Raw genomic sequence first — 17,883 nt, forward strand, 5'->3', positions numbered from 1 at the left:
GCTCTGGTCCATGGGGTCACGAAGAGTCAGACACGACTAAAAGACTAAACAACAACAAATGCAGCATAGCTGGAATGAATGGCTGATTCTTAACACACCATGTTTGACAGCTGGACTAATCAGTCGAGAAGTCTGACATAACACTTATATCCCTTCAGCACATTCCTAAAAAAGTGGCAGTTTGTTGTTCAGGAATAGCTGGTCACAAATGGCAGAGTAATATTGTCTGCAGGGTATGTGATCTATGTTCCTACTGTAGCAGGTACCTTTCCACAAGTTTCCCAAAGCTGATCAAATTTCTGTTTTTCACAAACAGCCTATTCAGTCTGATTTGTAATGTAATCGTGGAGCTTAGACTGCATCTGATGCAGACAAATGCTCTTTTTTCAAACACAGAACTGGAAGCATGTATTTAAAGTAAGAAAAGATACCTATCCAGCTGATGCTCTTAAGCATTTATTTGTATTTGAAAATAGCATGTTCTAGGAGAGAAAAAAAGGCAGGAATGTGTCATCGCTCCCAAAAATTCAACACCACCTTTCCTCCATAGGAATACCAGATCTAGGACCTGCAGAAAGCAGGCTATGGCAGACGCTTGGCTCTGACTTAACATTTTTACATGCTTACATAGAGAACTCTTTGTTACTTCACACAGTCCTTAATCCTTTCAAACAGGCAAACAAAAAGGGTTTGGAGAGAGAGTGCTTTTGGGGCTAATTTTCACCTGTAAGTAAGAAGCATGGTGTAATAAAAATAAAACTAATCAGATGCAGAGCAAGAGAGGAAAGCCCCCTCTGCAGCAGCAATCCAACACATGGTCAGGCAGTAGGACTACACCTCCAGACTCCATCTCCAACATAGCATATTGCTTCACTAATCCAACTCAAATGTTGGAGCTCTGGCACACCAGCGAGTTGCTGTATATTCACCTTTTGCATGATGGGGCCTTAACACAGCATCTGGAAGCCATGAAAGGGTTTGTTTAACAGACAGATGAGCAGCCATCAATTATGCTAAATTATGCTACAGGACAAAAATGAGAAAGTGTGCCCGTATTCAGTTTTATTCAGGTTTTGGGGCAAGTTATGATACAAATCACTTTAAAAACTAAAAATTGATCCCATTCAACATCATTAACGTTTAACAGATATTAACAGACATTTTCTCCAGGACATAAGTGTTGGTACAATACATTATTGCTCCTATTTTATTCTTTCGTTTTAAAAAAATAATCAGATCTTACACGTAAGATTTTAAGATGCCAAAACAATTTTTAAAAGTTCCAACAGATCAATGAACCCTGGTTAAAATGAAGCTGCTAACAGTATACAGTACACAGTACAGATGACACCAAAAAGTTACATTACTAGTAAAAATGGCATACATTCAAACAGGTAGGGCTGTTAAGAAAGTCAAGTCATACTTAGAAGCCCAAATGCTGATGTTTGTGTACACAGTCTCAAAAGTAGAAATGGTGGGGAAGGGACCCTGGTTTTATGGTAGGTTGCGAGAGTCATTTGAACTCTGCAGCAATACATGGCACTACTCCCTTTAGTGTTCAAGAGGACAGGAATCATGAATGATAACTACTTGACCAAATAGCTGTTCTACTGTTGTCCTACATAGAGATTATTCAGACACAGCTTGGCACTGGCATCAATCATACAATCCTTCTGCTCCAGTTCAAATAATAAACCATCTAGCCGGCCTTGTGCTTTTCAGTTGTTCTCTTGTGAAACTGATGTTGCCTAGAAAGAAGAGAGAGAATCTTTGTTGTCTAGATTCTTCAGTTATTTCAAGTAAAGAAGTCTCTGAGGTACAAAATCTAAAAACATGTGAGCGAATAGAGGGTAACTAAATTCTGCCATGGCTCCCACTTGATAGTTTTTTGCTGTTTGGTCCTGTGCTCCAACACCAAGCCCTTTTCATACCTGGGTGTGTTTGGAATTTACTTATATTTCTTATGCCCAAAGACTTTTGGGGATGTTACTGAAGGCTGAAATCAGCACTATGGTGTAACAGTCATTTGCAGCAAGCAGAGCAGTGAAGGATCTCAGCAAAACAGAGGAAAAGGACTAGAGGCTAAAACACTTGGCAGATACAAAAGTCCTAATACAGGCCTCCGAGGAATAGTTTAGGGGGCAGCCTCATGAAGTGGCTGCTGTAAAAGACACTGTAGGAAAGCCTTCATTAAAAGTTGCTTGAAAAATATCCACATGCTCTCAATTCATTCCACTACACATGTTCATAAACGTTACATGGAACAGCCCTTTCAAAACTGAAGATAAAATTACCTCATTTTTTAATATTCCCATAGGGCAAAGCCCTGCCCAAGGAGAGCTACAGTGTCTGGGATAAGAATTCTGGCACAAACATTTAACAAAAGGCTAGTTTTCTATGTTCAGAGAGCTTTTGAGGTTGCTGTTTATTCCCCTTGAAATTTTAATAATTTTAAAAATATTACTCTTCTGGCAGTCTGATATTGTGGGAAGAGCTGTAGCTGAACATTTAAATCAAATCTTAGTTTGCTGTGTATTTTTAATGGGAAATTGCAGAACATATTTAGCTATGTTTTAACTCTTAGGGAAATATACAAATGCTCCATCGTGGAGCTCCTAGCCCTGCAAGTCTTCCTTTGCAGTGGCATAATGAGGCCTGACGGCGTCTGGGGCGCACATGCCGTGCCATAGGGGCGGGGCATGTTGGGGCGGGGAAAGGGAATACAACAGCTTGGGTGTGCTGCGAGTCCAGCCCTGTGTGCTGCATTTGTGAGCGCCATGTACCACCCTCAAAGGTAAATGCTGCTCAGGGCGATTTACTCCCTAGCTATGCCACTGGTTTATTGATTCCCAAGTTGGCTTCTTTGCAGCATCCCCTTTCCTTCCAGAACAACATGGCAGTTCATGGCCCTCTGCTCTGGTCGCTACTCCAACACATTTGCAACTCATCAGAAATCCAATGAATGTATTATTTTTATGTTGTGAAACACCCTGTAATCTTTGGATGAAGGGCAGTATACAAATTTAATAAATAATAATAATAAAATAACATATTGGGCCTCCAACAAGGGGTTCATTTATTAGCATGATGTGCATCAGCCAAGAGCTGCCTTCTTTCCATAGAAAGGTTGCAGTGATCAGCTAAATGGTACAGGCAAGGTGCAAATCCTTATACTTACATATGGGGTCCTTTCTCCAAACTGACTATAAAATGTCATTTTAACTTTTTGCTTGTGTCCCGTTCTTTGGTCAAAAGTGTAGCAAGATTCAAAGGGTGGGCTGTACAAATGGAGACTGACAGCAGTTTCCGTATGGCTTGGGTTCTCCACACGGTGTAAGCCAATGCAGTCTAACGGAAGAAAACACAAGAGCACTGGGTTAGATAATTTATCCAACAATTTTACCCTCAATTTTAGGATCTTTTAAAATAAAATAAAGTAAAATGCCTAGCTTCTATTAAAAATCTAGGTGAATTTTGCATAGTTATAGTCTGATAAAGGCCAACAGGATGTCTCCATTAATGTTAGTGAGATCTCAAGTGCTGTGAATTTAATCATCTGCCACCAGTACAAATGCAGTATTCTCTTTTAAAGATGTTGTAAAAATTCTAGGGAAAATGAAATAGAGAAGACCATTATTTTTCCAAGAACTTGGGTTGGAAAAGATGCTATATTTTAAATCAAGTTTGGAAATTCTCAGGGCCCCACCAGGCTTCTTTAACTAGCCATCAGGCTTCTCTAGGCCTCACCTTCACCAGCCGTATTCTACATTTGAGTTCTTTCGCTAAGCTGAAATGTGTCTTCCAACTCTTTCTCGTGGGGATAGAGGTAGAGAGATGTGTGTAACAACACTGACTTTTGCATGGTGCTGGAATGTAGCTCATTGTGCAATGGGTCACATTCATTGGTCGGCTCACTTTTGCCTCTAGTCCTGCCTCTCACTGGAATGCTTCACTTGGAGCGTTGTGCAGAGGAGCAAAGGGCCCTCTTACTCAAAAGATTCCCCAAACTGTATTTTAAGCAGATAGTAAGGACATTAGCCCTGTGATGAAGGAAATAATTCTTCTGGGGTGAAGTCTTTATTCTTCCAGTAATTGGTTCTGCCTTTTCTAAGTATAACTAGCCATTTTAATGCCTTATGTAAAAATATCAAGTTATTTACCATTGTGATGTCCTAAACAGGTCTTTCAAATATGGTACCATATTTTGATATCCAAAAAAATCCACAAAACTTGGCAATCTTCAGGTGCTACCTTAGCATCAGTAAACATATTGTTGCTTTATAAAATCTGAACACATGAGCTGGCTTAATGCAAAGCTTATAGTTGAATTAATATTGTATAAAGGAAGCCAAATTGAGCTGTAAGTTGTGGACATCCATTTGTTGTAAAGTCTCATAAGCAACACACTCCCATACATGTGATTACGCCCCCCTTTTTGCTTGGCATACCTTTCTGTGTAGCAACTATTTTAGTTTGAAGATGTTCAGAAAGAAGAGACAATGCCTTTCGGCAATGTTCAAAGTTGCTTGTGTGCATACATCATTTGTTTTTGATTTCATTCCAAATCAAAGTGTTTGGACATGAAAACAACAGAGAGGAAAAAACATAGCTGAGATTTTAGTTCCTTGTAAGAGGTGTGTGTGCGCCAAGTATTGAACTGGAGTTGTTTCCCCAGGGAAATGCAGAGAGGACATTTTTCTCATCTGGCATACAAGAATAAACCACAACTGAAAATAACCAAGATCAACTAAGGCCAATGTGGCATGTGCCATCTTGACATTATCTTGGGAAAGATGGCTTCTGTAATTAAGATGGAAGGGTCAAATCATGTTCTACCATTATTTATTATTATTAGTTATTCATACTCCATATTTTTATTTTAAAAAGCCCAAGGCAGCTAACAGTTATGGAATCCCCAATGCAAAAATAACCAGTCCACTCCATGTAACCTCAGACATTCTAATCCTCAAAGTCAAAATAATGAATACCACCTGAAATCAAAGCATGGAGAATCTGGGTGGTAAGCATGATAAATTGGCCAAGTTTCACAAAATTCTGAACAGAACTGAGATACAATACTTTGAATATTTTGCCTTGAAGTGCAGCCCTCACTCAGTTCTGATGCTCCTTTTGTGACCCAAACATATTTCACTTCCTTCTCTTGTCTGTTAAGTTTATGTCAAAAATTCCCAAATATTACAAGAGTCTGCCTCTCCATGACTTGGGTGAAAATCCATTGTGGATGATTTAAGTTGTGAGGCGTTAGAGTCCCCATTTTAATCCATGGTGAGTGCAGAATAAGCAACTAATGTGATGAATGCTATCCATTGGTTCTAAAACAGGTACTATACAGGTCCATGCCAGTGCTGTTGACAACCATGCCAGAAAATGGCTGGAAGGATGTGGCTGGGGAGTAGACTGAAGACAATGTTGCAGTCAGCCCCAGATAAAAATCCTATTCCAAAAATTGTCCATGAAGCTTTAGTATTTCTTCCTTACCACAGCCCTGGTTTTGCCTACAGACACTACCTTGGGGGTCTCTTTGTTTTTTTATGATCAAGACACTTGCTACATTGCTTAAATTTGATATTTTTTTGGGGGGGGGTGAGGGAGCTCTACCTATCATCTTAGTTTTCAGAACCACCACAAAGGTTGGTGGGATATAATGGAAGGTTCTAAAAACATATGAGGATAAATAACATTTTTGGAAGTGCTGCATGCAACTGTGGTACTTGTAGCAGCATTTAAAATCCATTCCATGGCCTCTGTTACAGTGGGTACCGGTCAAGGTCAGCAACACTATGCACAGGAATCTTATGCCTAATTTGTAAACTATAAATTCTGCACATAGTAGTTCAGATCATAAGGAGGAAACGAGTGGGCTATCAGCAGAGGAAAGATTAGACTTATTCTATAACATGAAATGTCCCCATGTGCCCTGTTCTTTTAACCAAGAAACGAAAAATGCCTTCCAAGACTTGAAACATCTAGCCAAGAAGTTATAAGGTTATTTGGGTATCTATGATGAACCAAAACGAAAGGGCTTACCATTAATATAGGCACACTGGTTTTCCTTCAAAACCCTTTCGGATTTCTTCAGCAGCTCTCCAGTCCCCTTTTTGCCAGGCCACTCAAACAGCGTCTCTTTTAGATTTCCTTGAAGCATTTTCATAAAGCAGTGTGAATCTGTGTGATCATGGATACTGCTGTATATGTACACAAACACAGAAAATACCATTATGAAGTTAGCAGGGCTGTTGTACTTTTACATATACAGCTGACTCTCAACTTGCATAAGGGTTGTGTTCTGCGGATAGCACGTGAAGCCAAAATTGCATATGATCAAAACATTCCTGGAACTGCCTCCATGCAAGCATCCTTCTCTGAACCCCGCAGGCTTCCCACGCAAAAAAAGAGCTTTTAAGCTTTCTGACATGCATTTAATTTGTGCAGTGTCAGCTGGTTGGCCACTAAGCACATAAAGCTGCAATCGAGTAAGTTAAACGTGTGCAAGTTGCAAGTTAACTGTAGTATAAACATAATGTACCATAAAATGATTATGGCTGCAATCCTAACCCCATTTATTTGGGAGTAAGCTCCATTGAAGTCAATAGGGCTTACTGTGCTGTACATCTAATACAAGAGAAATATTGTTATTGCCCACATCATTTTATAGTGGTCTTGAAAGTGGGATGAAAGTGAAAAAAGTCAAGGTGAAAATTCAAAGTGAAAAAAGAGTCAGATTTAAAGGGAAATATTAGAATGTCTGCAAATATGAACAGAGAGACTGCAGTGGTAGAGGATTTTGAAGAAACTGTGATGTAATTGACAAAATTTGCTAATAATCTGTTCTTTGGCAATGGCTGGGTATGTCTAGATAAGAATTCAATTAAACAATAGGACCATAACTCAAAGGCATTACCTGGGAAAGGACTTGGGCTGCAATGAAGGAGCTACTTGACCAGCATCTACACAATGTGTATGAATGAGAAGTGAAGGGGAAATGGTGCCTCAGTGAAAAGGTACCATTTCCTGCTTGGCAGGGGGTTGGACTCGATGGCCCTTGTGGTCTCTTCCAACTCTATGATTCTATGATTCTATGATTCTATGATTCTACTAATTTGTATGAATTGAGGGCAAGAGAGGTGAATGTTGCTGGCTAGTACTATGCTACTCGTCGACAGCAACCACCACTAGAACTGGCAGTCTCTATGTTGCTTGTGGGTAGCAAGAGTGCAGACACAGCCTGCCTGATACTTACACAACCTTTTGCCTGGAAGCTCTCTTATAGTTGTCCATTGAATTGAATTCCATTTAAGATAAAAACCGATGCTATATTTATGTTTGGCTTTCGGACCCAACCCTCTAACAAAAAAGCACCACTACCTCCAGAGATGAAACTTCTCATTTCAGATACACATAATAATTTTCTTTTACATCATGAACTCGATTCAAAACAGTCACTCATATTTTCCATTGGAAAATATGTGGCAGTGTTCTTTCTCTGTTACTGGCTATATTCTGGAGCAGGGGCGGGAAACGCCACGTTGTCACTCCCCCATTCAGATTTAATTGACTCCTTGACTAACTGGTGCTGCTTGTGCAACAAATTAAAACAAGCTGTGGTTTCTTATTTTTAAGCAGCTGCTTGTCTGTCTCGCAAACCACAATGCACTTGGCAGAAACTTGGAGTGCAATTCTGGAGAAAAACCACAGATAACCAACAGCCCGGTTTGGGCATAATGCTAGCTAAACGAACCTTGAACTCAAGCATTCCTCCTTCGGCGTGGCCACTAGCAGAAGATTAAGAACACTCACTTCCTAGTTTAAGCTAACCAATTTTGACTTACATCTAGCCTTTGAACTCAGTTGAAACTGTGGTTTGTTGCATTAAACTAGAATAATAAACTATGGTTTGACCCAGGCTTGTTTCAGTATATCAATTTTAACTGGCCACAGTTTGCCCTTGTCAGATGCAATGATAAAATGAGGTTAACCTGAAAATTATTCTGTAGGTTCATTCCTGTAGCAGTAAACTGTGGCCCAACATTACATTCAAACTGAGTCATTAGCTTGCAGTGTTGAAAAAAGTAATGATCCTATGTCAGGTTTGCACAGTTTGTGACCTGCCACCAAGCTCAATACAGCCCAACAGTCACATACGGTTGCCTGCAGCAGCCCGTTGTTTTTTCTGTGGTCACAGAAAGGCAGCAAAAGCAGGTTATTTATTCGGCCTCTAGTCGGCTACCATACATGGGTAGGTTGTCTGTTTAGTTTGAATGGTCACAAGTGGGACAGGGCGAGGCAGCCCTAGATAAATCTGCATAACAATGTGCCAGATGTGCTTCCACTCCTCACTAGGGGAGGTTGAAACTCTTGTTCATTATTGGTTTTAACTTCAGTAATCTTTGTGCAGACTTGCACCAGATCAAGTCATAACAAGATTTATTAAGAGAACTAAGAACTTGTTTATTTTTTGTGGGGTTCACCTAATGAGTCTCATCAGCACAAAAAGTTCTACTTGTGTAATGGGGTTCCCCCTTTTCCACCCATGTCCTCCCAAATTGGCTTAGGGTATGTATGTATGTGTGTGCGTGTGCTCCAGGATCAAACCAAGCACAGGGATCACAGGTAATAATGTAAGGTTCACAGCGACCTAGGAGTTAAAGGCAGGTAACAGTATTGTTAATAAAGACACCCCACCCCTTGAAGGCTCATTGGACACTAGATTAAAAGTGAACTAATAATAATAATAAATAATAATAATACGCGATATAACAAACTTATTCCCAAAATAATTTCCTGAACTTCCTAGCATCCAAAAGTATATTCTCTGCCAGCTTATCTTGCTGGACAGCTCACTGTGGTACCAAAAGAATCCTATAGTTCAGCTCTTTCTCACTGTCCATAACTAATTGTATGAAGACAAACACAAGCTCCATCCCCTCCCCAGGTATCTTTTACTGCCCTCAGCATCTTCTCTCTGATGTATCTAGGTAGCTAGAGGTTAACTCAAATCTTGGAATCTGAGCTACTTTTTCTTTGCTATTTAGGGGTGCGTGTATACACCTGCACATATTTTCAGAAGAAAGATAGTAGCCAGGAAAGTGTCACCCTTCCCCACCTACTGAATCCCCTTGCCAGCAGTTTTTTCCTTCCTGATGCAGCAAAAACACATCTGGGAATCCCAACTGGAAGGAAAAGCAGTGGGATGGGAGAAGGGTTAAGCAAACACCACCTGTAGCTTTCCTAGTGCAAATTACATTTTTGTGAAAATGGAACTCCACAATCCTCAGAGTCTTAATCATCACATCACAAGACAGCATTTTACCCAAACGGAAAAAGGGCATTTCAGGATTCAATGCAACAGCTGCAGAGGCCATTGAACCCCAAAGTTTGGCATATTGGGTAGCATGCAATTCTAGTCAGTGTAGAGCCATTGAAATGAATGAACATGACTAACTTTGGTCCATTAATTTTGATAGGTCTACTCTGAACAAAACTTAATTGAATGCCACCCATTGTGTTCTGGGAATTGTCAAGGGTACATTGACCAGATCTTACTGATTTACAAAATTGGGATTCTGAGGGGGAACTCTCTCATTTGACAAACCCTGCTTTAGACTAGAGGCAGAGATCGCACAATGCCCCTTTAGTAAAACACTGGGGCTAACATACATAGAGCAATGAAAAACCTACTACCATTGTAAGAAAGCACAAAGAAAGAAGTCACCAAGTGGTTCTACAACAGTTTGCTCTGACAAAGAAGCATCACATTCCTCATGCTTAAGAGATGTCTGATAATTGTCTGTTTTGCAGAGGCAAGAGAAAAGGGGCATATATATCTAGTACATAGAGAGAAATGGTTCTCAGAACAATAACATATGGCCTTTTTTTTAAAGGGACTTTGGGAAATCTGGTACCTCTGGCTTGCAGATGAGGCTGGATCTGCACAGTGTTGATTGGCCAGCCCTTGTGTCAATGACATATTCACTTGCCCCACCCTTCCCTGAGCAGGATCACACACAGAACTTGGGTTACTCACAAAGCCATATTCACCTTTTCACATGGTCTTTTAAAATGTTTTTAAAAAGTGTAAGGAACCCAGAGATTAAATGCTGATTAACTGAAACAATCAAATATGCAAAAATGGATCCTTAAGAGCTGGTGTACTGCTTTGGTTTTGTTTTAAATAGTTGGATTTTTTTTATAAAAAAAAAATCATGTAGAGCAGTGTTTCCCAACCTTTTTTGGGCAAAGGCACACTTGTTTCATGAAAAAAATCTCGAGGCACACCACCGCCTATGTGGGGCACGTTACAGCCCCGTGATGTCAGCGCGCAGCGTCACGCCGGGAGGGACGCACGAAAGTGTAAGTTTCAATTTTTTTCCCCTCCCCCTTGCCTTCCTTCTGTGCCAACCGCCAAAAAGGCAAGAATCGCCGCTGCCGCCCCGCCTCTCGCCGCCCGACTCGCCCGCCTCCCTCCGGGGACGGCGCCCCAATCGAAAATTTGACTTTAAAAAAATAAATAAAAATCTTTCGAATTTTTTAATTTTTCCCACGGCACACCAGGCAACATCTCGCGGCACACTAGTGTGCCGCGGAACAGTGGTTGAAAAACACTGATGTAGAGAACCACCCAAAGCTTTTGGAAAGGTTAGAGTTAATGGAATTTTATAATATACCGTATATATAAGGCTACAATACATTTTTTGTGGCACAGATGCAATGTATTATATAACAATCATCATCATCATTTTATACCCTACCCATCTGGCTGGGCTTCCCCAGCGACTCAGAATATTAAAAAACACGACAAAACATCAAACATTAAAAACTTCCCTAAACAGGGCTGCCTTCAGATATTTTCTGAAAGTCAGATAGTTGTTTATTTCCTTGACATCTGATGGGAGGGTGTTCCAGGGCGAGCGCTAATACCGAGAAGGCCCTCTGCCTATACAGCTTTATATTATGGGGAAAATATATAGAGCCACAAACCTGCCATGGCCTTCACCCCAGCATAAGATCATCAAATTGAATTTTCCATTTCCTTTATCCACAAGATTTCTTGTGTACCTGAAACAATAAGATGCAGGGTTTTAGTTTAAGAGCCATCACTGAGAAGCAGAAACAGATGTTAAGAGCACCACTCTCTTGAACAGTATATACAAATTAAAAAAATTAATGGTTGCTAATTTCCAGCCTGCTCCCCTACCCCAACCATCTAGTAATATTTTCTGATTGAGCTGTAGGACAGTTCTACTCACTGCATTGTTTTGAACAATTAGTGCCTACTGCATACAAATTATCTTGATAATACTCTGCTACCTTACTGGGTAGTTCTAAGGTTCATTGAGATAATATATCTGATAATATAGGTGAAGTGCTTGTATTTCTCCCAAGTTTTATCTTTTAAGGAAAAAAAACACACACATAAGCACACTCTTGCACTTGTCCATATATTCTGACCTATTTTCTTTCAGTCAGTGGCATCCTAAAACTGCAATGTATTTATACCTTTATCACATAAGGGTAATAAAAATATATCACAGTGGTTTACAATGCTGAGTGAGTTGTATCCTTTGCAGGATCTTTCTCATAAAAAGGAGAGTGAACAGAATCAAATGAAAAGTCAACAATAATTAACTGTTGTGTAAAATACAAATTATTAAAAACTAGGTTGTAAGTCTTAAGTAACAAATTTCAGGAATTCAATTCCGGTGATTACGGACTTGGTACTTTATAAATCTATGTTAGATGTTTGCACCTGTCTGTCTCAACAAGCCATTTAAGTTAGTAGTACATTATATATACACATACAAGTTGAACCATTGGTCCTTACCTAGGGTCAGTACTATCTATAGTGACTGGCAGTCGCTTTCCAGTGTTTAAGGCAAGAATCCTTCCCAGCCCAGTGTGGAGATGTCAGGAATGGAACCCAGAATCTTGCTTATGCAACTCATGTTCTTGGCTTCCACTACTGAGCTTACAGCCCCCTTTTCTCATGCAATGTTTGCATGTACCTAAGGGAATCTGGACATGTCTTTCTCAAGGAGCAGATCCTCATTCCCTTACTTTTAGGATTCCAAAGGTTTGTGACATGGCATAGTGGTCCACCATTCAAAGGAAATGAATAAAGAAACCCCACTGGCCTTATGGGATAGCTAAAGTAGCTCTGAATCCCAGCCATCATGGAAGCACAGAAGTCAATCAGGCCCACAGTTGTGTGATCAATGGGTCTTGGAAATCGGTAAGACTGAATAAACAAAAAATTGGATTGTGGTGTAAACCCCATTAATTGCAGATCTCGTTGAAGCCCAAATATCTGGGTTTCATTTATCCTATTGCTATTGTTCAAGAATGCTGAAAAAGATTAGATAGATAAAAATTAAGGTGTGGAGTGGTGGTTAACATTTGGTAAGCATTGGAAAGCCAAGAAGACATAGGGGGTTGGGATCTCCAGGCTACTCTGTAAATGAAATTCAGCAACACAACCTATAAATGGAAAAGCACAACATAACCCAAATACTTCTTGAGTGAGGCAATTTCTGCAATGAGATTGTAACTACAGAAGCTTTGTAACAACAAGGAAGTTACTGATTTCTTTTACAGCTTGTTATCAAATGGTCCCAACCATTTAAGCTACTTTTCTGCAGAAGATATATATGCAAATCCAAAGTGTGTGTGGGGGGGTGAGAGACTCTCCTCCTGATAAAAAGCCAACTTTACAGGGAATTCTGCCAAGCAAGAACAGAACAAACTAGTTTCACAATGCCAACAGCAAGTGTTGCACAATAATCGAAGATTAGAAATGGTATGAAAAAGATTAAAGGATATGGGGGGGGGGCGGCGGTGCAGCGGATTGAGCAGTAGCACCTGATTTATAATTAAATCAAAGCCTGACTTTTAATACGGTGCAGTAGACACACCCTGTTTTCACTTTTAAAGGTCAGGTGTGTGCGCGCAAGTTTGAATCGGTACACAATCCAGTGGAGGCAAGTTTGCAGACGAGGGTTCCAAAGGGACCTTTCCAACAGTGGAACGCCAGAAGGCTGGGAAGCCGGGAAGCCCCTGATTTGCTGCCAGTACCTTGTCCCAAAAATATCTGTTAGAGAACACAATAACCTGACACAGATCAGGAAAAACAAAAAAACCTGGCTTGATGTCAGCCATTCGTTTTCCTCCTCGTTAACATTTCGAAAGCAGTTTATTTGCAAAAAGCGACCAATTCGCGCAGTAATAGCCTGCTGCTTAAGTCATTTGCGGGCCACAGCCCTATGAACTAGACATTGTCCTCCAGGACTGCCAACGCCCCTCCATCGATTCTTATAAAAGTACAAAAAAATATATAAAAAAATACAAGTTCCAGCCTCCCCGGGAGGCTCGGGCTGCTATTTACCTCGAGCCAGCTCTCATTGGCCCAACCCTTCAGGGGTGTTGCTCAAAAGCGGCTCTGATTGGCCACCGGGTCCCCGCCCTCCCTCTGCCTCTAAACCTTCAATGCGTGGCACTTGGGAGAAGCCGGGAGAAAGCAGTCAAAAGGAGTGGGCGGGGCTGCGGGCGCCGTGGATGCGCTGCTCTCGCGCCCCAGTGGGGTCACCCAGCAGCCCCCAAAGAGAATCCCAGCCTGCACTCAGAAGGTGAAACATACTGTTTCCACACGCCATGGGAAGGGGCCTTCAAACAAGGCAGATCATAGGTCTATCTAGCTTAATATTATCTACCTTTCCGGGGTTTCAGGCAGGGGACCCTCGTAGATCGGGGCTATGGCAGCCTGGTGGTGAGATATTTCCCCTACAAGGGAGGCTTTCCTGTGAGTAATTCTCATGTCTTCAGGGCCATAGATCACAGAATCAGAGGACCCCAAAGGGTCCTCTAGTCTAACCCTTTGCAATGCAGGAATCCCGCCCACAGCCATTACTGGGTGAGCTCAAAACACCAACCATCTGGTTGACAGCCACACACTCACAAAAAAGGCTTAGCTGAAATTTATCTGCTGTGTTTAATATTCATTGTGAATTGTTTTTACTTTTTTATTGTTAGCCACTTTGCTAATATTCAGCCTTCAGGGCTGGTGTAAAGCCCAATAGGCAAGTATGCCAGACTGCTACAGACCATCCAGTATGTTTTGCAGCACATAATGGATTGAACTTAAGTCTCCCTACTAACCCCCTTTCCAAATACGATACTCTGAACTAAAAGCAGAAGTGGAATCTGCATCTTAGAGCCCCTGCCATCCTCTTGATTTGATTATCAGCCTCCCTAATGAATTGGCTATTCGTGTGCCTTTTCTGTTGCTGCTGCTTACAAAGAAACACTGAAGATGACTTATTGTCACCTACATAAGTTAATCATTTAGAGGGAAAGTGTGCCAAAGAAAAGGAACCAGAAGAGAGGCGGCTTGATATGGGATTAAGAAATACCTGTTTTAACTTCTGCTAAAAATGCATTTGCAGAGAAACTGGCATTTGAGCTAATTATAAATGTATTATCAACACCTACCCACCCACACTTTTCTGTAGGGAGAGTATCAGAATAGGACCCCAGTGCCATTCAGTGGATCATTGTATGGTTTATGGTCTCTTCAGTGAGGCAGAAGCTGGAAATAACAGGTCACGGGATAAGGTTCAGTTTGTGCCGTACACACTATACAACACACATGATAATCTGGATGAACCGAAGAACCCACTTTTATGTTTCCACTAATCACTATGAATAGCTCCATAAAAAAGATGCTTTAGTTTCAGCATTAAGGGTTAATCAACAGTCATGCTGATTTATTCAAACAAACTGCTGTGCATGCAGCCATTTGGGTGAAGCAAGTTCTGAAGTTGCTTTGGTGATTTTCACCACATTACAGACTGGGAGAGCCTGAACACCATGAAGTGACCATATACATGTATACTGCAGGAGTACCTATGCTCAAAATGGTTAAGGGATAAACAATGCAATTATGATTATAGGGGCACATCTGATGTGCATGTAATGTCTTGGGCAAGTTTTAGAGGAAAATAGCCAGTGATTGCTCATACCTGGGATTTCTGGTCAGGTATAGCTAAGCTTGTGCAGTAAAATTATGTACTCATTATAGTAGCAGCAGCATTGCATCATCATTAATGAAAACCACCAGCTGGTGATGCATGCTGCTTCTGCTTATATATAGTTATGTATTAATAATAGATGTGGATTGTTTTAAAACTTTAAAATGCCATATAAATGATATATCCTATTGTTCATTGCCACTTGACAGGAAGTACAGGCAACTAGCCTACCAAGTGGCTGGAGGCACTTTTGGTCATCCAAGTTCATTCTCCATCACACTCAAATCAGTATGGTCAAATTGTGGTTCAGTGGCCAGTTATTAAAAAAATATTTATAACCTGCATTTCTTTCTTCAAGGGGAAAAACTCCAGAAAAATAAGGTGGACTTTGCACCATGTGCAAAACCCTGCTTAAAAGTGACAATTCACTTTTGGCAGTGAACCTCAGACTGCAAAAAAAAGGTAAGCTGCCTTAATCCATGCTCTTGATTAAGGCTAAAATTTAATGTTTGAATAGTTGTACTAGTGCTGATGGAGAGGGAATTACTGTATGACTAGGAGTTCACACTGCTGCAATATTTTTTGTGACTCTGATGCACTGACAATTCCCAGAGAGGGGCTTGCTGGGGCAGATACATTTCTTCATGCAGTCCATATGGAAAGGAAATGTAGATGCGAATCACCAACTATTTAACAGCTACCAATGGCTGAATTTAGCCTTGTTTAATACAACAGATTATGAAACAGGCCTCTGAGAAAAATGAGTAGTGACGATTATCCAGTAATTAAGGGAGGCACAGGACTTTTGTGACACAAGATTTGGAACAGTATTCAGTAGACATCTCACCCCCACTCCTGGCACATGTTTCAGGCCAGGAGTAGAGTAGGTAATATGATGCCCTTGAGAAGTTGTTGTTGGGACTACAGCTCCATCAGCATTTTCAATAGTCAGTAATAATGGAAGTTGTGGTCTACCACCACCTAGAGGGCACATTAACTCTACCTTTATTAGGCTGCCTCCAGATTTTCACCACCAGGCATATTGCTTTGTTCTGGAGTGCCATTTCAAATGGACTGGAATGCCCAAGAAAGAAGAGGAAAACAACTTTGGAAAAGCCCTAATGTTGCAAGATAAACCAGTCAAAGTTTAACATCTAACAGGCTAGTCGTGAAAAAAAACACCCAAAAAACACACCAACACACAAGCTACAAAATGAAGCCCAAACTATCAAGAAAGGCTGTGACCCAAAAGCCTGGTGTTAATCTTGTCACCTTGACCCACTCCTGGGGTGCTTTGAACTAGACTTGTGCACATCGCTGTACTTGCAGATGGGCTGCCAGTTAGTCCGCCTGGGAGGCCTGCCAAAAAGTTTTCTGTAGGCATTTTCATTCCAGCTGTTTCTAAGGTCTCATCTTTAAAGTGCCAACCATCTCCACGCTGCGCAGCCTCCCACTCCTCAAAAAGGAGATTTGAGCAACTCAAACCACTGGCCTGAATGCAAGCTGCTAAAAAAAAAAAAAAAGGAGCCACTATCTGCACAACACATATGTTAGCTATTACCAACAAATTACATATGTAGCAAACGCTAAAAGATACACGGAAAGGAATCTGAGCAAGATATTTGGATTTGCAACACCTACGAACATCAAACGTGCAAACAAAGTAGAAGTGCGCCTGGAGAGTAGATTGCTATTTAATTTCTAAAAGATCCGCACTCATTTTGTACCAAGCTTAATGAAATGCTCCAAGAAAATCAGGTCCGTTTGGCATTTTAAGCAAAGCGACTCTCATATCGACCGCTTTTCGTTCCCAGGAGAATAGCTTATCCTACAGTAATAAACCAGACAGCTTGTCACCCGCTTGCTTGTTCAGGCGAGCTAATCTCCTTGATTCCCACCGAGTTTACCTGAACTGGTCAAACTGAGCATATTTGAGCCACTCCTCCGGATTGCTCTCGTAAGTTTCCATTAAGGTTTGCACTTCTGCCACATTGACTTTGTCGCCGGAGAACAACCGATGTAGGATCTGGATCAGCTCGTCCAGCGTCTGCGCCTTCCACAATTCCGTCTGCCCGGGATGATCCATGATGCGCTTTTGCGGAGCCTGCTTCGAGTTGCACAATGGGAGCGCCCAGTCTCTCCCGCGTCGCTTCGGAGCCGGTGCCTTGGCTTGCCGCTATTTATCCCCTGGAGTTAGATGGGAACGTACCAAGTGCTCAAGGACAGGGAGCGCGCGAGGGAGGCACCGCGAAACGGCTTCGGCTAGCCCTAGGCTTTTAGAACACGCTGGAAAAGGGACACCCCCGCCGTGGCTGGGACCTATCACAGGCTGATATTTCAAAAGCCCTCGTCGCCTTGGCGAGATGGGGCGTCTGGGCTCCCCCCACTTTCGGGTCGTTTGCCCGCCTCGCTTCTTAAGGGGCCTCGACTGGCGCGCCGCCGTAGCATTACAGCACAAAGACGCTGTTCTTCGTGCTTAAAAGAGAGAAGGAATATTCAACTGAGGAAGCCAAGAGTGATTCCCCCCCCCCCGGCAACGTTTGGATATTCTAATCTAATCTTTTAACTCAGCAGCTCAATGGCTGAAGGCATTAGCTTTGCAAGCCACTCTTTTAAATTACTGTACAGTCGTCTCCGCTTTTCATGGCGCAATAACCAACCAGGTGTGTTTTGGGGAACTAGGCTATGTTTATAAATTGAAATACGTAGGCACTGACAATTACACATTACCAATTTAGCTAGCCCCCCCTGCAAAAACCTTTGTCTTGTAGGAAAATTCAGAATGGTAAAAGGTGGTTTCTCACCCAAGGGCAGCAGGTTTAGGATCAAAGTACTGTAGTTC

At 41.5% G+C, this 17,883-nt stretch overlaps 1 protein-coding gene and 1 long non-coding RNA gene across 2 annotated transcripts in view; one reads left to right on the plus strand and one right to left on the minus strand.

Moving 5' to 3' along the window:
• LOC309514504 overlaps positions 1-10,204 on the plus strand; it is a 30,170-nt gene extending 19,966 nt beyond the window's left edge. The window contains exon 2 of the long non-coding RNA XR_014212016.1: positions 7,645-10,204. This is a non-coding gene — a long non-coding RNA (uncharacterized lncRNA). The remainder of the gene's footprint in view (positions 1-7,644) is intronic.
• CDO1 (cysteine dioxygenase type 1) lies at positions 1,041-17,308 on the minus strand. The gene is made up of 5 exons (XM_082191665.1): positions 16,949-17,308; positions 10,999-11,076; positions 6,049-6,206; positions 3,179-3,348; positions 1,041-1,748 (listed from the first exon to the last, which is right to left on the minus strand). The coding sequence occupies exons 1-5, from the start codon at positions 17,125-17,127 to the stop codon at positions 1,719-1,721; spliced, it is 615 nt and encodes a 204-aa protein (XP_082047791.1). The 5' UTR covers positions 17,128-17,308; the 3' UTR covers positions 1,041-1,718.
• Positions 17,309-17,883: the final 575 nt, after the last annotated feature.

This window comes from Podarcis vaucheri (genome assembly GCF_965113315.1).
Source record: "Podarcis vaucheri genome assembly, chromosome: 11".
Classification (NCBI taxonomy): domain Eukaryota; kingdom Metazoa; phylum Chordata; class Lepidosauria; order Squamata; family Lacertidae; genus Podarcis; species Podarcis vaucheri.